Below are 23,408 nucleotides of genomic sequence, written 5' to 3'. Positions count from 1 at the left end.
AAGGGACCCCGCCCCAGATTCTCCCAGGAAACCAACCCACCCCGAGCCCCAGGCCCTTGCCCGGGAGGAGCAAAGCAACGCAGCGAGCGGGGTGCGAAAGAACCGCAGCAGGCCAGGTAGGAGAGGCAGGAGACAGGCGCCGAGGCCAGACCGCAGTGCGGGGAGTGCACCGCCTCGCACAGCGAGGATGCAGCAAAGATAAGAGACGCTGCTGCTCGCCAGATGCCAGTCTCCCTGCGCGCGCACAGGAGCCGAGGCAAGGCGGGCAGGTGTCCAACGCGCCAAGCCAGCGAAAGGTCGGGGCTGGGCGGACGACTTTCCTCCCGGGCGCGAGGAGGGGAGCGCGCCGCTATCTGCAAGCGACCGCCGCGAAGCAGCTGGCGGAGGCTGCGCCGGCGCTTCGTGAGGAATTCCCCTTTCCGCGGTGGTCTCGCCCGCCGAACCCTCCTCCGAGCGGAGGGCAGCCAATGGGCAGCTGCTGAGCACCCGAAAGCGGAGGTGGGCGACGCGGGAGGGGAGGCTTCCCTCGCAGTCGCCTCCCGTTGCTCAGGAGGGTCGGAGGGGCTGGGTCGCCGCGAGGCACGAGGGCCCTGGTGAGTGGGGAGCCGAGTTGCCCCGGCGCGGGAGGCTTTTCCTATTTGGGGGGTGGGGGGTGTCGCGAAGGACTCAGACCTGCTGCGACCCCGAAGCCCCTCTTGCTCGGGGCTCTTTATTTCACCAGGGAAGAGCGCTCTGCGTATGCTCTCCGAGGGGTTCCTTCGCTTGCTAAGGAGGGTCGGTTTCTGCTCGCTGACTGAGCTTGGAGGGGAAGGTAGTCCCTGCATGGGAGAAGCTTGGATCCAGCGTCAGTATAACATATTCGGCCCAGCGGCGCGGGAAGGGAAGGAGGCACTTTATCACTTCGGGCGGGACCGTTAGTCGGGCTGCAGCGTTAGGATTTCTTGAAAGCTTTATAGCCCTATCCCAAGGTGTCAGCTTTATATAGCATATAGATCATCTTTTTTTTTTTACCCTCCTGTCATTCCTGCAAGATAGTGCTTCCCTCCCCCTCCCTTGTTATTGTCTTACTGACATTTCCAGATAGCATCTAAAATAGTAGGAACTTGCAATGCATTAAAATGAAGGAGGAAAGGAATTGATGCAATGACTTGGCTAAAGCTTCATGGCTGAGCTGGGATTTGAACCTGATAACTGAAGGTTCAGCAATATATATGGCTGCAGGTTCTTTCTTTCCCCTGAGTTTAGCTTTTCTGTTTTAGATCTTGTTGACGTGCGAAGGATTTCTTGTACAGCTTCTGGAATTTGATCTATTCCTTCACAAGTTCTTGAATGGTCTAGGGCACCTTCCATGGGAATCTCTTATTGGATCCACTCACACCTTTCTGTTTTGCCCTTTCATGTAGGCCTTTTGGGGGCTCTGAACTTGTGGTCCTGGGGTCTTTAGCTCTTCCTCTGTGCTACCCCCTCCTAGCAGCTGTAACCCATAAGGCTCTGGTGGTGGTGGGGATACAGAGGGTATGTATATCCTTGTTGCAGACCATGTTTTTTGAATGTCCCCAGGTGGATACACAAAGATTGTAAAGAGGATTCTAAAGATTTGGGGGGCAGTCGTACTCTTCATTTTATTTCAGCTTCTTCTGCAGCTAAATCCTGACTAGGGAAGACCCTGAGAGAATCTTGCTGGATCTAGCCCAGCATCTCTTTCCCACAGCTGTCACTCAGATGCCTATGAGAGGCTCACCAAGCAGATTATGAGGGCAATAGCTGTCTTCCCACAGCAATTAGTATTCAAAGCCATGGTGTCTCTGGTGCTGGAGGTAGTAAAAAAACAAAGGTGGTAAAGGACCCCTGGATGGTTAAGTCCAGTCAAAGGCGACTATGGGGTGTGGCTTTCAGGCCGAGGGAGCTGGCGTTTGTCCACAGACAGCTTTTCGGGTCATGTGGCCAGCCTGACTAAACTTCTTCTGGCACAACTGGACACGGTGATGAGTGCCAGAGCGCACAGAAACGATGTTTACCTTCCTGCTGCAGCGGTACCTATTTACTTGCACTGGTGTGCTTTCAAACTGCTAGGTTGGCAGGAGCTGGGACTGAGCAATGGGAGCTCATCCCGTCGCGGGGATTCAAACTACTAACCTCCTGATCAGCAAGCCCAAGAGGCTCAGTAGTTTAGACCACAGCGCCACCCATGTGGAGGTAGTATAGCTATGATGGTGAGGAGTTGCTGATAGCTTTCATGAGTTTGTCCAGCCCCATTTAAAACCACCTAAACTAGGGGCCATCACCAGATCTTGTGGTAGTGAATGCCATGGTATAATTGTGTGTGTGCTTCAGTACTTCATTTTGGCTGTCCTGAATCCCTCACTTTTCAGCTTCATTGGATGATCCCAGATTCTAGTATTATAAGAAAGGGAGAAAACCTCATGTTTATCTACTATCTTGAGTAATTTTCTACACCTTTATTATGTCCAATACCCTACTCTACCGTACCCTTTCCCCACTCGCTCTACTCCCTTATCAGTTTGGCTGCATCTTTTAAAATTCTGCAATATCTCTTTTTTTGAAATACAGCAACCAGAACTGTAAATGGTATTCCAAGTGTGGTCGCACCATAGATTTGGATAAAGGCATTATGATATTTGCAGTTCTGTTTTTGATCCCTTTGCTAATGATCTCTCACAGGGAAATTCCGTTTTTCATAGCTGGCACATACTGTCTTTGCATGTCATGGTAAGCCATAGTTTATGGCTTACGGTGATTGAATAGAACCTATGATGAAGAACCTATAGTATCTGAGTAAGAATAGTAAAGCATGTGGGGTCCAGCTATGGCATCATTTGAACTCGTTTTCACAAACCTGCTGGCCTGGGTAGGTTTGGCCACCCCTTTTTACATTGGATCTTGCAAATTCTGACTAGAATCTGTAGCTTTGGGGTTCACTGAAGAGTTGTTGTTTTTTCCTGCTAGCAGATCCTAATTATTTATTTCTACTCCAAATTAGGAATTGCATTTAGATAGAGCTCTTAGAATGTTAAATCCCAAGAGAAGGTCTGAGGACTCCACTCCAAACTCTTTATATGGGGCTCTTTCTAGCTTCAGCCTCGTTCTTCAGACTGCTAATTTAACTGGTATTTTAGGCATGCATAGTTGTTATTGAACATGCAGAACTATCCCATTTGGATTCCCACAGAGTTAAAGGCATCCAAAACTATAGGCAATTCAGAAAAGAAACCCGCTGAAAAGATTGTTTTTAAATTCTCTCTGCTAGTTCTGTACTGATGGTAGTTTGCTGGTTCGAACTTAGAAAGTTACTAAGGGTTGTATCCATTGGATCCATGGAAATTTATGAACCTAAGTAGTCAGTGGAATTACTCCATGGAGTAGCCATAAGGCAGTATCTGTATGTGGTTCTCAGTATTCACACACAACTAGATCAGAACAGTGGCAGAATATGAAAATCCACATACAGTTACTAGCCTAGACTACGTCCAAGGGGACATAGCAAGTTGGAGGTTTCTGAATCTGCCTCCAAGGAAAAGCCTTGGCTTCTCCCCCCCCCCCTCAAACAAGCACTTTGAGAATTGGAATTTTGCTTTGAGACTTGAGGCCTTTGAGGGTGGAGTGTTTAGTATCACTTGCTAATTTGAAACCCACCCATGGGAAAGTTAGGTTTACTGATTGGCTCCAAATCTGGGGTTCACAAACCGTGGCTGGCAGTTAGATGCTCCCGGCTACTTGTGATTTGTAAAAATGCAATTAAAAACAACAGAACACCTAACACAGTGCATTACAATTGCTACAACAGGCAGAAGAAAAAAAGTAAGTGAGCCGTCCTCATAAATGTTCATGTGGGGCGCAGGCTGTTCGTAGGTGGAAACCACTGCTCTAAATAAACCAGACATGTTTTAAAGGGTGGGGGCAGAGGAGGGAGCATGTTCCAATAAAAGGGTTTTGCCACAGTGAAAACCCTATCTGCCTCTCGATGATAGTAGAAAGTAGGTCATGTTGTCTGAGTGCAGGAGGCCCCTGTGGAAAGATTCCACTAAGTGGTCTTTAATACAGACTGGCCTTGCACTATTTGGCATAAATCTTAAGCAAGGCATTATGTGTTTTGCAGGAGGGAAGAAGAGGAAAGCCAGCTGCAGATGGAACAAATAGCACCTGTAGTGTCATGCTGTTCCTGGCTACCTTTGTTTTTGTTCTTGCACAGCAGTCTGAACACATCTCTATAACCAAGAGTGCCTGGATCTGAAATGACCACCCTTCTTGGACCTTGCAGCTTGTTTATTCATACAAATAAAACAGTAGGATTCCCCCTTTTACTCTTATTAATCTATTCTCAAGCATGTGTTCCCCCTTATAATGTGGAGTCATCTTTCAGAATTTCATATGATCTCTGTAATCCCTTTATATAATCTGTGCAATGATTAACACGTGGTCTCTGCACTGCAGGAGCACGGATTATTTTTAAATATGTATCTGTGTGGCCATGTTCTGCTTCATAGCATTAATTTTGTAAGTGCTTACTGTATTATTAGGATTCGCTAGCTAATTAGAATTCATTCTCTTACATAATGGAGTGAAGTGAAAGCACATTAACAGAAACCCATCCTTACTGGAATAGTTCACAAAATGCAGCTTGTTTCATAATGTGTCCCTGGAATAGTTTTTCTGGAGCATAAACAGGAATAAGTGAATCAATTTACAGACCCTGAAAGAAGGCAAAGGTCAATGGAAGCAGCAGACTTCAGATGATCGTTGTTAAATATTCAGTGCAGTATAATGCAAGCACCGACCGAGTCTTAAAACTGCAAAGTTTATTCAGAGTAAGTCTCTCTGTCTTTTAATTTGTTTATTTCAGTGTATTCTTAAATAGAATTTCACAACCATCTTCCACTGAGTAGATTCTATATTGCCCAGCTAGCAATATATTGCATGTGTTGGGCAGCATTGCCAATTGTGGTGTTCAGAAAGAACCGAGAGAGGAAAAAGAATAATTCAGTTTAGCATTAGGATGTTTCCTAAATTAAATCTAGGATCTTGAAATTCATGTAGCTTTCTTAAAACAGGAGATTTCAAAGTGATGCTGAAAGGCTAAGAATTGCGTGCTGTTGGCCATCCATTAGCTGAACTGTGCTGAAGTTCTAGAATGCTCACAGATATTCTAACTGCTCTGGCAAACACAGCAATTAGTTTATTGCCTGTTTAGCTACAGAAAGGGAAGTGAAATGTTAGCTTGAGTCTTAACACATCTTCACATAGGGCTTAAGGACAAGAGAAGCTATCAGCAGGGAGGTGGAAAAGAAGAAATGGGGATGTCAGGCAGTTGGGAAGTGCAGGGAAGAAGGATGAGAAGAAGGCTGAGGTGTAGAGGGAGCTTGAAATAATAGGCATTGGGCTGAGGGAAAACTATGAAAAGAGTGAAGAAAAGGAGGAAATAAAAATAGGTCTTCTGGTATTATGTCCGTATACTGTAAACCACTTGCTGAATTAGCGGCTTTCTAGAGAAGAAATATCCCACCTCTGTCATGGACAAAGGCACCATAGGGTAGAATGGAGAGGCCCTTAATCTGGTAGTGTTCTCAGAACGGCTGGACTCTGAAAAAATCCATTCAGGTAAATGAATTAATTTCACTGGGATTGGTTACAAATTCTGGTGCAAGACTTATTATCTGTTTGTTTTACTATTGGTGTAGCCAAAAGCAACATTGAAAAGCTATCTTTAATGCTAAACAGCCGTTCTGCCTCAGCTGAGATATAATGAGGATTTGCCATGCCATTATCTGTTTTTCTTTCCGGTTCCCTTTTTAAAAAAATAATTGCTTGATTTATGCTTCTAACACTCCTGAATGTCATGTGGGAAACCCATTTTTTATTACTTTAGATGTATTTTAAGATCTAACTGGAAGCTTTTAAAAATGCATTTGCAGGAAGAGGAAATGCAGCGGAAGCCTCCGGATGAGATTTCCTGTGTAACACTGAGTAACAATGACACTGGCGCCTGTGGGATATGGGCAACATGGCAGCATCTTACGTGGGTGAGAGAGAGATGAAGGGATCATGTGGCCCAATTTCTCCAAAATACAGATTTTGTGCCTCATTCTGGCAGTGTTGGCGATTCTGGCTTTACTACACAACTTTTACGAATTAGAGGTGAGTGACCCACCTCCCTCCGGGGCAGGGCAAGTAAGTTGGGCAGCATTCTTGCTGTTCACCAGAACTTTCCCCATGCCAGATTATATACATGTGACTGCACCATATTTGCTTCTTAGGTACATCGCGAAAAGGGCGTACCAATTAAATAGCATGGAAGGGTGGGGATAGGGTGGGAGGAATGTGTATGACAGGAATGTGGCCCTCAGCAGGGGAAAAAAAATTCCTCAGCCCTGTGTTAAAAGATGGAAGGAGGATTTAGACCTATATCCAAAAAAACCTGGAATGTGTTCATTTTGGAATGTGCTCTTTCATACCTTAATTTTACACCTGTCTGTAGTAGAGCACTATCCTTTAAACTCTCTGGTGGCCTCAGTGGCTTGGAGTTCCAGCTGTTTCGCCAGCCACAGCCATTCCTGGACAGTGATAGATAGCCATGTAATCTGTGTGCTAGTCACCTTCCATGGGAAATTTGCTTGGAGATGGTTCGGAAGCTGCAGCTTATGTGGAATACAGCTGTCAGGGTCTTCACTGATTTAACCAGGTGAAATCCTATTACAGTATATTGATTCTGAAGAGTTTGCACTGGTCGCTTATATGCTACTTTGTCAATTCAATATCTTGCCCTTAGCTTTAAAAGCCCTAAATGAGTTGGGGCCTTCTTGTCTGAAGGAGGGCCCCTCCTGTTTTTGTTTTAAAAAAAGACTTACAAATAGTTAAAACAAGCATCTTGTGCAGAGTTTTATTATCATTAAAAAAACCATCCAGCTGAACTCCCAGTATTGCTTCCATTTGAAAATTCTACTGTATTAGAGCTTCATCTTGGGCAGAACTTTCTACACTATTTTTTATTTATTAAAATATTTATGAACTCCTCTGTGTTGGTCAACCACAGGGTAGTATACAATAATAAAGGAACACCCAAATCCACAAAAACGTAAGGGAAGTATCCCTAAATTTTACTTAGAGTAAACCTACTGAATTTTAACAAACCTAAGCAATTCACGTACATTAATTGCAATGTGTCTTCTTTACGTAGGGCTAACACTGAATACAACCCATAATAACCATGTTCAGCATAAAATCTTCAATAATGCCAACAAACAGGTCAGATACTGAACTACCCTCAACATGCCCAAATGCCTAAGTAAAAAGCCAGGTTTTAAATTGGCACCATACTATAGCCAACATGGTTGCCTGCCAGGCGTCTATGAGGGGCAGGACATTCCAGGGCATCACAACAGAACGCTTTCTCATGCATCATGCATCTCCATGTATTTTTGCAGTTTAATGGGAACTCTCTGCATTCAGAAGGTCCCAAATTCAGTCCACAGCAGCTCCAGGTACTGCTGGGAAATACCTCCTGATCTGAAATACTCCAGCCCTGCTGTCAGTCACTGTACACCATGCTGAGCATGACAGCTCAAGGGTCTGACTCTCTGTATGAGGAAGCTTGTTACATTTTGCTGTTTGGGGGATCTTTCTTACCATGCTTTTCGTTGGCTGCAAACCACTTGTTTAGCCCATGAGTGGTATATAAACGCTGTTTGAAAGAACACTTCACATCTCTTTATTTGTGCTGTGAACAGGCCTGCTTCTAATAGCTTCCTTCTTTTGCAGAATCTGAACGAAGCAGGTTTAAAGTGGTTGGTAGAAGATGATGACCAACAGCCATCGATACAGATGACTAAAATACCCAGAAAGCTGTACTGTGGATATGAGCGCCAAGTCTTGTCCAAGAGAGAACAAGGGGAAGAGGAGTCCTTATTTGCTGCTATACAGTGGCCCAAACCTCCGGAGGACAAAACCCCATTTGTGAGGAGCACTGACCCCTCCCATAGCAACTTTGTGATACTGAACACCCGTACACATTTCAAGGTTGGTGATCAGCTGGAGGTGCTGGTCCACATGAAAGACTATGAAGGCAAACCAAAGCGTTACGGTGGGGACTACCTTCAGACAAGAATCCACTCCGCTCACCTGAAGGCTGGAGCCACAGGAAGAGTTGTAGATTACCAGAATGGATCTTACAGAGTTTTTTTCACTTTACTCTGGCCAGGGGAGGTCACAGTATCTGTGGCGCTGGTCCACCCTAGCGAAGGGATCCAAGTACTTCAGCGTTTACGAGAAGAGAGACCAGACAGGGTCTATTTTAAAAGCCTATTCAAATCAGGGAGAATTTCAGAAACGACTGTGTGCAATGTCTGTTTGCCAGGAGATATGCCGGTGTGTAACTTTACGGATCTTTACACCGGTGAGCCATGGTTTTGCTACAAGCCAAGAAAGCTCTCTTGCGCCACGAGGATCAGCCATTACAAAGGGGGGTATCAAAAGGGCCTTCTGACCTCAGAAGAGAGTCGCCTTTTCCAAAGGTACATGCTCTCTCATACCCCACTGTTGCTTCTGTTTGGGAATGTTTTATGTTGGTTCTCTGATATTTTCATTTCATTTTAAATTACTTGTATTGTTGAGGAAAGGTCCATAGTTTTCAGAGACCCCTTACCTTGGGACTTCTGTCCAATATGTATATTGGGACCAATATGTATGTCAGTATGTACAGTCAAACCTTGGTTGCCAAAATTAATCCATTCTGGAAGATGGTTCGACTTCCGAAACGTTCGACAACCGAGGTGCAGCTTCCGATTGGTTTGGTTGCAAGAGTTTCTTGCACTCAAGTGGGATGCTCAGGTTCCGGGTTTACTTCCAGGTTTTTGGTATTCAGGAGCTGAAACATTCAAAAACGGAGCCATTCAAGAACTGAGGTTTGACTGTATATGTTCTGGCCATAACCCCTAGTAATATACATTTTGCAGAGAAGAGTTACCATTGGTATATTAATGGCACAGTTAAGCCCTCTTTTGACTGTGGATGTGCATCTCTATGGAGGGATTTCCTACATATGTCGACTGCAATAATTTAATGTGCCAGAACTTGTTTTTTAAAAAGCCAAGTTGGGATCAGGTCCACAACAAGCAGGGAGAGGAATTATACCTGTTTCATCCTCTTGCTGCAATCCTCCCTTTTGCATCAGGAGGGAAGATTCCATTTATACCAGTTGGAGCTTCCCTCCAAGTGTAAATAGCAGCTTTTAAAAACCTGGGTGGGGGATTTTTTGTCAAGACCACAGCAAGATGGGAAATGGTTAAACACTCCCTCCTAGCCTTCCATGACCCCAATCCTGAATGCCTCCCTTTTTTTGTTTTGTTTTTAAAAAGCAGTCACATTAAATTCAATAACACATTTCACTAACCTGTAATTCACCACCTGTGTTCCTCAAAGAGTAATAAGCTGAAGTTTGAGGAATAGGGAAAGGAACTAGAGAGGGGGGAGGGATCCCTGTATTCTGCTTTGTAGTCCACATACACCCACCCACTTGCAAATAAGAGACTTCTGGGGACACTGTGTGCCTGAACTAATAATAGCTGGGGAATCTACATTGACATGCAGAGCTAAAATCAAAAGAGGAGTGTTATAACTATGACAGTGATGTACCAGTTTGGCCTTCGGTATTTGACCTTAGGCAAATGTGACTTTTTATCACTGAATTTCGTTTTGTTTTGTTTTTGTTTATTTAGTGATGTGAATATCAAAGTGCCAATATCCTCCAGTGGCCCTGATACTGTGCTCGTAAGGCCCTTAAGGCATGCAGGTAAAGTTAAACATTTGAAAGACTTTGTTTCAAACCACAAAAAGCCTTAATTTATTTTACATCACAAAAGTCTTTTGCACATGTTAGATTTAATCCTGTACTGTAGGTCCGTATTGTTACCCTTACACTGCTGATGAGGAGGCTGAGTGAATCATGACTTTGTGGCTGAAATGAGTTTTGAACCAAGGACTGCCAAGCATACATTATTGACAGCATTGTTAAACGCAAGCACTCAGTGCCTTCCAAATTAAATTAGATAAACACCAACTCAGCCAGTCATATGGATTTGCTCAGACGTCATGTTAAGTTCCCGTGATTTTGTGGTGCACCTACGTAAATTTAAGAATCCGTTATTTTTGTAAAAAGTCACAAAATGCTACCGGTCATGAGGAAAGTATGTAGCTCCTCACAAATGATCTCCATGGGTATGAGCCAGTACAGCGGTACCTCAGTTTAAGAGCAGTCCGGTTTAAGAACGATTCGGTTTACAAACTCTGCAAAACCGGAAATAGTGTCCCGATTTGAGAACTTTACCTCAGTCTAAGAACGGAATCCAAATGGTTGAAGGGCACCGGTGGCGGGAGGCCTCATTAGGGAAAGCGCGCCTTGGTTTAAGAACAGTTTTGGATTAAGAACAGACTTCCAGAATGGATTAAGTGCATGAACCAAGGTACCACTGTAGTTGCCTTTTCACTCCCCACAACCATGATTTGCATTGGGCATGCAGGTGGAAAGGAATACTGAATTATCCTAGCAACAAAATATCGATCACAATCAAACAGAAAAGTGAGTGTTGTGTGCTTTAAGTTTCCATTCGACTGTGGCCATTGATTGCTGGGGAAATGCAATCTACCTACAACAAAAATACTTCCTTGAAGAAAGATATCTAGAGTCTCCATGATAGGCAAGTAATAACAGCCTATTCTCTCTCTTGCACACACACGTGCCTGGAAAAGCCTTGGGTCTCTGAATTTTGGGGGGGAATTCACCTGCAGATAAAAGGATTTGTCTACCAAAATGAATGTCATTGATTGCTTTCCAAAATATAGAAACTTAGTACAGTGTGCTTATTAAATCTCTGTTATTAAATGTTTTCAAACTTCATGAACTTAATTACCAGCATTTTAGCAGGCTTGATGTTATGCTCCTATTTGATTTACTTATAGAATTATAACACACGACTTTTCATTTCTAACTAGCAATTCAAAATTCTCTTTCAGAGATGGACAATCTGGAAAGATCTCAAAGCCCTGATGTATTTCCTTCTGGTTACTATTATGAAGATGAATGGCGAGCAAGAACACAGTGGATTCGGCATTTTAACAAGTCATCAGATATTACTGAATGTTTACAAGGGAAACTTATCCACTTGTTTGGAGACTCTACAATCAGGCAGTGGTTTGAATATCTGACAACATTTGTTCCAGGTCACTATTTTTTCCTTGCCTTTGCAGGTGTTTCAGATATATATACAGAAATATGAGAAAATGTTAATGCTTATACTCTTGATGTAGAGATTGTGGGATTTCGGTCATCACTTTGTAACTGATTTTAATTTCGCTGATTGTGTTTCTGGGATTTGGAAGAGCTAGAACTGCAAAGTTTTGGCGTTTACTTTAAATCTCTCTAATTCTGCGTCACTCTAAGAGTTGGTTAAGAATGGGCTTTTCATGTGCTTCAGGATTACCCTTTCAAGCCTCACCCCTTCCTCACCAAAATGGTTCTTTTAAGGAAATAAAGTGCCCTTCTCTTTCTCACTGCATATGTTAATAGTGATGGGAGAGCTATCGCTAAAGAAAAGAAAAAAATAGGAGAAGCAGTAATAATAATAGGATGGACATGTGCAAATACACACATTTAGACTTGCACTGGTAGTGAGGAATCCAGGATTGAGCCAAATGCCTTATAGAAGAGATGGATTTTTGAGCAGCAATGGAAAAGAATAGAGTTCTGCAACATTACCGGATGATCTAATAGGGAATATGCGTGTCTTTCTGTGTGTGGTTTGCAAAGGAGAAGTTGAGAGGTGATGCAAGGGCATGGAAAGCTTTCTGAAGGAGTCGTTTGTTAAGGATGTAGACAGCGATGGGATAACAGCGTTGGATTTGGAAGAAGGGGAATTGGATGACCTGAGCAGGGCAACTCTACCATTAGGCAAAGTCAGGCACCTCCCGCAGGCAGCAGTTGATAGGGTAGTTGTCGGCTATTCCTCCTGAGCCCGCAGTTGCTCCCCTCTGGGAGGACAGAACTGTGTAAGCCTGTCTTGGGCCCCTAAAGTAAGCTGCTGCTTCAGGTAGAATGGAGGGTACAATACTGTTGCCAGTTTTGAAGTAAGATTCACTTGCAAGTCCAATCAGTTTTTTTTATATATTGACCGGGTGGCGAGTGCTTGCATGTGCCATTTTGTCCTTTTCCTCAGGCAGCAAAACGTTGTGCTCCAGCCCTGGGTTCGATTGACAAGAAAAGAAGTCAAATTATCTTGGTTGCAGAGCTGTAGACAGAGATAGGATAGCTCAGAAGTAGCGCAGGAAAGGCAGGAGGAAAGAGGTGGTAACAAAGGTGGGGAATGAACAGTAAGTGATTTTGTGTTGTAGCGAAAGGAAGGGGTAGATGTTTAGAAACAGTGTATAGCAAGAAAAGGTAATGATTTGGTGGCAGATTAAATAAGGGGAACAAAAGAGAGGCACCAACCCTGAGTATAGGGCCAAATAAGGGATACCTGTTTAGATGGTTCAATTAATGTAACAAACTTTCCCTTCTGCAATGAAGACGTTTCTAATTGAGTATATTTGTCAAACACTGTTTTAAGATATGGGCCCAGTTCATTACTGCAGGCTTCATGAAGCTGGGAGCGAGTCGGGCTGCTCCATGCGACCCTTTTCTCCTTCCTCACACCTTGCTTATTTTCTTGGTTTTATTAGCTGACATTAGGGCAATTCTGGCTCAATACAAGGCATTATCTTATTGCCAAAGTGCACTGGGATGGGTAAGAGGAGAAGCATTTGACCCTGATGCTTCTTCCTGGCTTCATATTGATCCTCCAAGCTGTGCCAGTTGAAATGGTTGGAATTGATACTCATGAAAACTCTTGTGTGTTTGCTTTTCCCCCCTGTCCTTTGTGAATGTTATACAGAGGACCCTAACAATTACAGTGGTACCTTGGGTTAAGTATTTAATTCGTTCTGGAGGTCTGTTCTTAACCTGAAACTGTTCTTAACCTGAAGCACCACTTTAGCTAATGGGGCCTCCTGCTGCCGCTGCACCACCGGAGCACGATTTCTGTTCTCATCCTGAAGCAAAGTTCTTAACCCGAGGTAATATTTCTGGGTTAGTGAAGACTGTAACCTGAAGCGTATGTAACCCGAGGTACCACTGTATTGTTTTCCTTTGCAGAGAGTTGCAACAGGCAGTCACTCAGTAATTCTTTTATGTTTGCTTGCTTGTTTGTTTGTTTCAGATCTCGTGGAATTAAACCTTGGCAGCCCTAAAAATGTTGGGCCCTTCATGGCTGTGGACTCGGTGCATAACATCCTACTAAACTTTCGCTGCCATGGGCCCCCTATTCGCTTCTCCACAGTGTTTAGCAGTGAGCTGCATTACATTGCCAATGAACTGAATCGCATTGTAGGCGGGAGGAACACTGTGATAGCCATAACTATTTGGTCTCACTTCAGCACTTTCCCTGTAGAAGTGTACATCAGGAGACTGAGGAACATTCGCAAGTCCATCGTTCGGCTTCTGGATCGGAGTCCGAAGACACGGATAGTCATCAAAACCGCCAACGTTCAGGAGCTCGGGCCGGAGGTTAGCCTTTTCAACAGCGACTGGTATTCGTATCAGCTTGACACAATCATGAGGAAGATGTTCTCAGGAATTGGAGTGCACTTTGTGGATGCTTGGGAGATGTCGCTGGCACACCATTTGCCACACAAATTGCACCCAGAAGATGTTATTGTCAAAAACCAGTTAGATGCTTTCTTGTCTTTTGTGTGTCCGGTGGAAACGCACTACAGCCTCGTAAAAGGAATCCATAATCAATTGTGGTCTCTGTTTCTGTAGTTCACTTACGGACATGTTCTGCACTAGTTGTTTGTTGCTGATTTGGGGTGCCCCTAACCTGCATCTGATTCTCCAAGCCTGCACTGTAGCATACATAATTCATACTTGGAATGTCTGGGGACTGGTTGTTTTACTTTTTAAAAAAGTAAGACTATATGTGTGGATACCTCTTTACAATGCACACCTGAGAATGAAGGTGTCCACAACTCCTCTTGCCATTCTCACTACAATAAATATTCTGCCACCATCTGGTAAGATAATGAAAGTATTCGCAGCAGCAGCCGCCTCCTTCAGCTTGGAGCTAGGGAGAGAGGCCACAGCACAATGCCAGAGCACATGTTCGAGATACTGAAAATTCCAGGTTCAGTTGTCAACATTTTCATAATAATAATAATAATAATAATTTATTATTTATACCCCGCCCATCTGGCTGGGCTTCCCCAGCCACTCTGGGCAGCTTCCAAAAAAATACTAAAACACTGCAATACATCATACATCAAAAGCTTCCCTAAACAGAGCTGCCTTCAGATGTCTTCTAAAAGTCTGGTAGTTGTTGTTCTCTTTGACATCTGGTGGGAGGGCATTCCACAGGGAGGGCGCCACTACCGAGAAGGCCCTCTGCCTGGTTCCCTGTAACTTGGCTTCTCACAGTGAGGGAACTGCCAGAAGGCCCTCGGTGCTGGACCTCAGCGTCCGGGTAAAACGATGGGGGTGGAGACGCTCCTTCAGATATACTCGTTAAAAGAATGCTGTGAATGTCTAGCTTGTGGGCCCCCCTGTATTACTATTGTTATAAATTTATTCATACCCCTGATGGGACTCAAGGCAACTTACAGGTATATATAGATATGGACCTGCTAAAAACAGGAAAACAACAAACTGGTATGCCACTGTGAGAACAGGGTGATGGACTAAATGGCCATTTGGCTAGCTCCAGCAGAGTTTTTCTCACGTAGCAGAGCTGGAAGAAAACCTTTCCTGAGACCTTAAGAGAGAACTGCTTCAAGTCACACAATACTGCCCTAGATAGATTGTTTGATTTAGGCTATGTACACAGGCAGCCTCTGAAATGTGCAGGAGTTGTTTTTACAGTGTACACACCTATGCACAATAACAGCATCTAAACCAGCAGCTACTACGAGGGATGTCTGTGCACACAGGTGGGCTTATTTTCAAACTAGTACACAATAGTGTTCTCCGTTGCCTTCCATTCAGTTAGTGGTTCCGCTGAGTTTTTGCAAAACAATATATATATATTGCAATCTTTCCAAAGAGAGGGTCTCTTTCCAAAGAGAGAGCCCAGCAGAATGGGCTTTAATTGGACAAATAGTGTGGAGCAGGGACAACATGGGGTGATGTCATTTGTCCAGCACTCCCCAAAGGTGCTTACATCCTGCACTGAATGCACAACATACATAAGAAGAGCCTTCTGGGTAAGGCCAATGGCCCATCTAGTCCAGCATCCTGTTCTCTCAGAGGGTGAACAGTTGCTTGTGGGAAACTAGCAAGCAGGATATGAGCACAAGAGCATTCTCTCCTCCAGTGGGTTCCAGCAGCTGACATTCAGAAGCGGTACTTGCCTCCAACTGCGAAGGCAGAGCATAGCAATTGCGACTAGTAGACATTGATAGCCTTACCCTCATGAATTTGTATAATCCATCTAAGTTGGTGGCCGCCACTGCCCCCTGCAGGATTGAGTTCCATAGTTTAACTCTGCGTGGCATGAAGAAGTATGTGCATGCCCTTAATGCACATTTACATCTATATTTGCTAGCTCTGCTGCTTGAAATTCTTTTAACTGGAGATGCTGGGGATTGAACCTGAAGACAATTATTTCCAAAAAATAATCATAATTGAAATATGAAAAAAGGGAGGAACTAAATCCAAATTAACTGAATACTAATGAAAGTTTTACAAAAGAAAGGAATTACCAAAATATTTGTAAATCTAAAAGAAGAAAAGGAACCATTTCCCCGGTGCACACCCCTACCTCCCCATCCCTTTATCTCCCCCTGTTTTGGTGCCCAAGACATCTGCATGCAGGACACCCACTTTACTAATAGTTGGAGTGTTTTAATAAAATAAACATTTTGTATGGCTCGGTGGCTACCTCCTGAGTTATTTGATACTTTCCAAGGGTTATTCAAGTTACTCAATACTTTCCAAAATCCAAATGTCACCCACACTGGTATAAGTTTTAAGATCTTAAGACTGATTAGCTTTCTCTGTGAACTGCATGTTTTCAAGGGGCTTTTTGGTAGCTGACATCTGAACTGCAGGTAGCAAAAAACGATGCCTGAGATCGCAGCAAACAAGTCTGAAATGTCATTGATTCCTGATTTTTTTCCTTTTTAAATAAAAGTCTGCAAGAGCTGTTTTGAAGACAAACTGTTGCTATTTAACATTTTGGTTCACTTCAGTGATGTGCCTGGGTACAGAAGGCAGACTTGACATGGTCCTCACCTAGAGGGGACTTGTAGATTACAGTAGATGGATCAAGACATGTATTTGGATGAAGCCAAAGATGTATTGGCAATAGGCCGGGGGAAAGATGGAGGGGCAGGAAAGTAAAGCTGGTTTGAGTAAGGGGTGGGATGGTTCAAGGGAACCTGTCTTGCAGGAGATAGAGGTTTGATCAGAAGAAGGCATGGCATCAGGCATAAGAGATGGGAAGGAGGCTAAAAGACATTTGGGAAACAAGCATGTCTACCAGTTGTCCAACCTCCTGCAAGCCCACAAAGAATGTACAGAAATTATCCAGTCCTTTAAAAACTGTTGTGTGTAAAGTAGGCCCAGAACATCTTACCCATTGAACCATAAAGAAACTGAATTTCAAGTTTTGTTTACTCTGAACCTGTTTCTGTTGATATTAAATAAGTACACCAATACCTGCCATTAAACTATTTCTCTATCCACAATCCCTTCTCATGTGTATGTTTGGTGCTGTTACTGTGACAGCTTTTTAAAATCACCAAATCTTATCGCCACCTCTTTCTTTTCATGGCCAGCTGAAAGGATGGCAGTATATCTGACTATAAAGAAGGGAAGGACTTGACTGTTGGATTTGTCACCTTTGATGTTTCTGTTGTTTGTTCATCCTACGTCTGATACTGACAAGTGGCATCTATTTACAATTTCCCAATATTTCATCTCACACTCTGACTAACAGTTTCAATCACCCACATAGGCTGGTGTTTGGACCAAGACTATACTACTACAGTACAAGTAAAATGCAACTGCGTGGTCAGGCATCTAGGAAACTTGGGACATGATTAGCTGTTTACTATGACACTTTCCAGTCGGGGTGTCCAAACTTTTTTCAAAGAGGACCAGATTTGATGAAGTGAACATGTGTGAGGGCCGGCCATTTTGCCTGACGTTCTTTGAACCATTAAAATTAACTATTTTATGCAAAGTTCATTGCAAACGACACACTTTTCATTTCGTCACATGGATGACAAATCTAAACAGGTGTTAAATCACTCTGCCTTTCATATCTGAAGGCCAGATAAAAAAACAAAACCAGGAAGCTGAAATATATGTCAGGAAGATTGTAAAGTGGATTACATATTATTGGTAATAAAGGTTGTCTGTCAGCTTCTAAGTTCATAAAACATGAACAGGAACATAACACCAGATATACATGTTGTGTCCAAACATATTTATACCTGATTTAGACCAACTGACATTAACTGAGATTTGACAATGTATTCCTCTCAATTCAAAACAAAACAAACTTGCCTGCACTAATGTGAAGGGTGAAACCGAGATCTGGACTGCAGCACATAGGCTAGGTCTGGCTCAAAGGTAGTGGTTTTGATTCGCAAAATGTCACACAGGTGAGAGTCACTTAGTTTTGTCCTCGCAGTTCTTGTTAAATTCCTTATAAACAGCCACAGTCTCTTGGCATATCACAAACACAGTGATTCCGTATTTCAGTAAAGAAATATTCCACTTTCCACCTGTCCTGGAAGCAGCAGCCCTCACTGTCAACTTTCCTTCTCGTATTTACAGTCGCCATTTTAAAAATTGGCCAGAAGGGGAAGAGATGATGTGAGCGCAGTGCCAGAGGTTTTGGTCTAAGTGTGTTCGCCCAAGCCCAAATGAATCCTCAATAAAACATTTGCCAACAGATTTGGCCAGCTCGTTCCCACCAGGTAGAAAATATTTTCCCTGCAAATGATAGAAGAAGGTCTCAGGAGTTGATTTGTCAGAGCATAGATCTTTTCCACAGTCGACAGCTTGAGGAGGCTGCATGGATAGGACTGCTATTTTCCCTGATGGCACAACGAAACCAGATGTTATCTGTGTTAGAACAACCAAAGGTACCATGTGCTGGCACCTATTGCACCAAACAGCTACAGCTCCCAAAATACATATGAGGAAATAGCTATTGAACCCACAAGTTTGCAAGAAATGCAAATGTAGGCTTTCAGGAATCTATGGGACTTCATGTTCAGGAAGATGGGGTTATGAAACAAAGACTGCTATCCCAGCGTTATCTATACACCCATCTTTCCATTTTTGTCCCACCTGTCTCCAAGGAGCTCAAGGCAGTCTATGTGGTTCTTCTCCCCTGCCCTCACTTTAACTCTCACAGCAGCCCTGTGAGGTGGGTTAGGCTGGGAAAAAGTGACTTCCCCCTAAACCACAGCAGTGAGTTTTAAGTAAGAGTGGCAATTTGAAGCTGGTTCTCCTGCAGGCCTCTAACCACTACATCACAATGGCTTTTAAACTTCTGAAAGGAAGGAAGATATGAGTAGTGTGTGTGTGTTTGTGTACACACACACACAAACATGGGGTGGGAAAGAACATTTGAATAGTATAAATATGCACACGATTGGGCGTTTCGCAGCAAAAAACCACAATATAAAAACACAACGTATAATGAAAATAGAAATAAAAACAAAAGCAACCCAATCATCCCACCCCCTTCCGCCACACATTTTAAAAGCACCCACTGCAAGAGCAGCATCGGCCAAGCGACCAATCACGCAGCGCCGCTGCTGGAGATGCACCAATTGCAGCCCGCCTTGCCCGCCTCTAACCTTCCTTGGTGGAGCGTTGGCTCCAGGGGAGAACAAGCAGAACAGCAGGCGCTCAGGGGCCGCAACAGATTGATTTCTCCGAATTGCCTGTGGGGCCGTTTTAAACCAGGCTGCGGGTCACAATTGGCCCCCGGGCCGGACTTTGGACATGGCTTACAAGGTTTCTGGCTGGGTGCCGGCAAATGTATTCAGGACCGAAATGCCAATTTTGGTTGTTGTCGACTGACAACAGTAAGGAATTCCATGCTAAAAATAGGTTCTTAAATGTAGATTTATTGAGCTTAGTCAGGACAGCTAGTGGTAATAACTTGGAACACATTTATACATAAAATTTGGCAATTCCAACCAAATCATGCTTTACCCACATCAGCCAGGCACTTGCATTGAGCACACAGGTGCAATGTCAACATTTTAAAAAAAAGGAAGCCTGATTTATTATATGCAAAAAATATGTACAATATACTTATAAAAGAGTCAAGTCCCATGAGTTCCTCTATTCCCGTAGCATAATTTTATAATTTAATATACAAGTATACTGTATTTTTATACAACTTTATGCATTGATGTATGTATCTGTTTATCTGCTGATCGCTTTAGGAAACTTGGAGTGTACAGTATATACATATAATATGTGTATATTAAATGTATAAGATGCAGTAATGATTTTTACTTTTAGCAGAACCAGCAAAAAGTATCTGCATTTTGTCAAGATCAAGATTTTCAGAAAATTCCATTTCTAAGTAGAAACTAGAAAAAACCAGAGTTGGCTCAAAGGAAATATAAATTTGAAAATTTTAAATCACAGCAAGGATACAATGAAAACATATATACTCAGTAATAACTGAACTAGTAAGAATGAAAGGAATGTATAAATGAAATATAAAATGGCAGCATAAAAATAAATTGTAAAAAAGAATTTGAGATAACGTGTACTAGATGGGTGGTTATGGAAATGTGGAAAAAATCCTGTAAATAAAGAAACAATTGAAAATTAATCTGAAGGACAATATAATATAAAGGAGATACAAGACAGCAGAAATTCACACAAGAACAATTAGCTAACAGAAACAGCCTGATAACTTCCAATAGAGCACATTTATTTTCGATCCCTAAATTGCATCATTTCCCTAAAATTCTCACTAGTCTAAACTGTTTGGGGTTTTTTTTAAATGGGAGTTTCCCACCTATTCAGCAATTTAATTTAATGATTAAACAGGTGAGGGAAAGAATTATAGCTATCAATCGAAAGCTGGGATCCAAGGAACAGGTTTCTATGGATTTAGGGTGGAAAGCAAGAGAGATGAATCCAGGAGGAGCCAAATGGAAAATTCAGGTGGTAATAGAGAGGAAATATCTAAAATGGGAGAGTGGAGTCTGAGTCTCACAAGGTGATAAAGGAAAAATTAAAAATCTAGCATGAAGCATTGAAACAGCCCAAATGGGAAAGTATCAAACATGCACACAGTTGACCCCACTTCTCCAAATAATCTGTAAACAGTAATCTGGACAGCATCCATGAAAAATTTACTAGAAGACGCCATAGCATGATACTGTGAAATCTGGAGGTGGAGCTTCACTTTTTGTAAAATACTGTAATAACCAAATAGTGACCCATAATAAGTCTGCAGTACTTAAACAAGTGGGAAGCACTGCCTTATATCCCTTATATGAATTTTATTGCTATATTTCTTTTGGCCACCTCAGTCTACAAAAGTAGATAGATATTAAAAAACAAACTTTGTAGGAGTCCTATGCAGTTTTGATGTGGCCACCCCACTTCAGAAGTCTGAGTAGAGAAAACAATTTGATTTCTTGCCCATTCATTAGTTCTCCAGCCAAAGGCCTAGACACAGAAATCAAGACGTCCAAATGCATGACAATATCTTGAACTGGGATCAATGTTAGCGTCTGAATATTCTTTTGAAATGAGATATAAGAACAATCTAGCAGTAAAAAAAATGTACACAAATGAACATAAGTTATGCAAGCAAAGAATTAAAAGGTTGAAATCGGAAGGCTATTATTTTTTTCTCTTAACATGTAGATTTACTTTATAAGGTTTCCTGCAAAAGTAGAAACCCTTTTTTGAAAGAAAACTGTCAGTATTGCTTTGGGCATAGTTTAAGATCCAGCTGCAATGGTGGATATCAAGCAATTACCTGCAATCTTTACTACCTCTCCAGATTCACCGTACCATAATTTTACAATGCTTAATATTGCAAGAGACACACCTTGTTCTCCTCTCCATTGATTACCATGATGCAGAATACCACAGTCCCTAGCAATTAACTTGTTTTGAAAGTTTGATCATTGGCTGAAAGTGATTCCTGTAACCGGAAAGGTGAGTGATGCAAATTTCAAAAGCGGCAGAGCGATCAAATTATTGCCTTCCAATTTTGTAACCGAGGGTTTGGGCCTGAATACTCTTGGACATTTTAATCTGATACCGTGTAATACGGTATATCTGAAGGAGCATCTCCACCCCCATCATTCTATCCAGACACTGCGGTCCAGCGCCGAGGGCCTTCTGTTGGTTCCCTCACTGCGAGAAGCCAAGTTACAAGGAACCAGGCAGAGGGCCTTCTCGGTAGTGGCGCCCTCCCTGTGGAACGCCCTCCCACTAGATGCCAAAGAAAACAACAACTACCAGACTTTTAGAAGACATCTGAAGGCATCTCTGTTTAGGGAAGCTTTTAATGTTTGATGTATTACGGTATTTTAATATTTTGCCGGAAGCCGCCCAGAGTGGCTGGGGAAGCCCAGCCAGATGGGCGGGGTATAAATAATAAATTATTATATTATTACAATCACTTAAAGCAGAGGTTTTCAACCTTTTTGGGTCCACGTCTCCCTTGACCAACTACAGTCTTTCTGCAGCTCCCTTGTGGGGCTCAGGAGCCCAGTTATGTTGCCCCCTTGCCTGCAGAGCTGGCAGCCTCACGCTTTTTCGAACACCCTCCCTTGGGGAGTGTTCCCTCAGCCTCTTCTCCTCTTCTCTCCATTCTCCTTGGGAGTCCTCTGGAAAGCCAGTACTGCCACCCCTGGTCTCTGAGCTGCCCCCCCTGCCCCAAAGAGAGGTCCCTCCTCACACTGCCCCACAGGGGCCTGGGATTTATCTGTCCATTCCCAACAGCAAGGGCTGGAGGGCTGGCTGGGCTCCCTCACCCATTTGCTTGCTTATTCTGAAGTCACCTCAGCTGCTGTTAACCAGCACCTCCTGACCAGCCCCACAGGCACCATTTGACAGCTGAGCTTGTAGCCATGGCTGCTGCAACAAACAGCTGTGCAAGCCTTTGGGAGGAAGACACGCAAAAAGCCATCTTAGGAGGGAGGGAAGGAAAGGATACAGGCCAGTGTTGCCTGTGGCATCCCTGACCATCATTCAAGGCAACCCAGGGTGCCATGGCACACTGATTGAAAACCACTAACTTAAACCATTACAGTGGTACCTCGGGTTACATACGCTTCAGGTTACATATGCTTCAGGTTACAGACTCCGCTGACCCAGAAATAGTGCTTCAGGTTAAGAACTTTGCTTCAGGATGAGAACAGAAATAGTGCTCCGGCAGTGCGGCGGCAGCGGGAGGCCCCATTAGCTAAAGTGGTGCTTCAGGTTAAGAACAGTTTCAGGTTAAGTAAGGACCTCCGGAACGAATTATGTACTTAACCTGAGGTACCACTGTACATTTATTCAAGTGCTGCTTGTCCTCAAATTTCCCATGTTTATGTTTGGTTTCGCCTGTGCCCTCCTGCTTTTCTCCATCCTCCAGCACAATATATGATGCTCATACCCAGATATACTTGTTTTCTACCTGGCTTGTCATGATGGTTATAACAATGACTGCACTTTCTTCTTTGTTGCTGTGCATCTGTGCACCATACAGCCTGCTGAGACACAATTTTATGTGGCTCTAAGATAGTACAAATGGGACGCGGGTGGCACTGTGGGTTCAACCACAGAGCCTAGGACTTGCCGATCAGAAGGTTGGCAGTTCGAATCCCCGTGACGGGGTGAGCTCCCGTTGCTCGGTCCCTGCTCCTGCCAACCTAGCAGTTCGAAAGCACGTCAAAGTGCAAGTAGATAAATAGGTACCGCTCCGGCGGGAAGGTAAACGGCGTTTCCGTGCACTGCTCTGGTTCACCAGAAGTGGCTTAGTCATGCTGGCCACATGACCCGGAAGCTGTACGCCGGCTCCCTCGGCCAATAAAGCGAGATGAGCGCCGCAACCCCAGTCGGCCACGACTGGACCTAATGGTCAGGGGTCCCTTTACCTTTACCAAAAGAAGATATGCATGAATGAAAAATGATGATTAAAGGAACTGACACATAGCTGTCAACGTTTCCCCTTTTTTAAGGGAAATTCCCTTATTCCGAATAGGATTTCCCTTAAAAAAAGGAAAAAGTTGACAGCTATGAACTGACAGGAAAAGCTTTCATGAAGTTCTATACAGGTGGCACACACACTATATCTTCAAACCACATTCAGATTTATTTATTG

The 23,408-nt window shown here is 43.3% G+C and overlaps 2 protein-coding genes across 2 annotated transcripts in view; one reads left to right on the top strand and one right to left on the bottom strand.

Annotated features, from left to right (window-relative positions):
• The window catches only part of RPL24 (ribosomal protein L24), a 324,479-nt gene that overhangs the window by 22,993 nt on the left and 278,078 nt on the right, over positions 1 to 23,408 (bottom strand). The window lies entirely within an intron of this gene.
• NXPE3 (neurexophilin and PC-esterase domain family member 3) lies at positions 34 to 16,779 on the top strand. The gene is made up of 8 exons (XM_083611587.1): positions 34 to 593; positions 4,118 to 4,304; positions 4,709 to 4,826; positions 5,931 to 6,153; positions 7,774 to 8,525; positions 9,729 to 9,802; positions 11,023 to 11,229; positions 13,260 to 16,779. Exons 4-8 carry the CDS (start codon positions 6,061 to 6,063, stop codon positions 13,859 to 13,861), a joined length of 1,728 nt encoding a protein of 575 aa, XP_083467713.1. The 5' UTR covers positions 34 to 593; positions 4,118 to 4,304; positions 4,709 to 4,826; positions 5,931 to 6,060; the 3' UTR covers positions 13,862 to 16,779.

The sequence above is a fragment of the Podarcis filfolensis genome, assembly GCF_964270895.1.
Source record: "Podarcis filfolensis genome assembly, chromosome: 4".
In the NCBI taxonomy this organism is placed as follows: Eukaryota; Metazoa; Chordata; class Lepidosauria; order Squamata; family Lacertidae; genus Podarcis; species Podarcis filfolensis.
This window is presented reverse-complemented; position numbering and strand designations above follow the sequence as displayed.

Bases quoted from the DNA above. Each gene is read 5' to 3' on its own strand.
- NXPE3 (XM_083611587.1), top strand. From the start codon at position 6,061: ATGTGGCCCAATTTCTCCAAAATACAGATTTTGTGCCTCATTCTGGCA. The intron at 6,154-7,773 runs GTGAGTGACCCA...CTTCTTTTGCAG, and splicing joins ACAACTTTTACGAATTAGAG to AATCTGAACGAAGCAGGTTT. The intron at 8,526-9,728 runs GTACATGCTCTC...TTGTTTATTTAG, and splicing joins GAGAGTCGCCTTTTCCAAAG to TGATGTGAATATCAAAGTGC.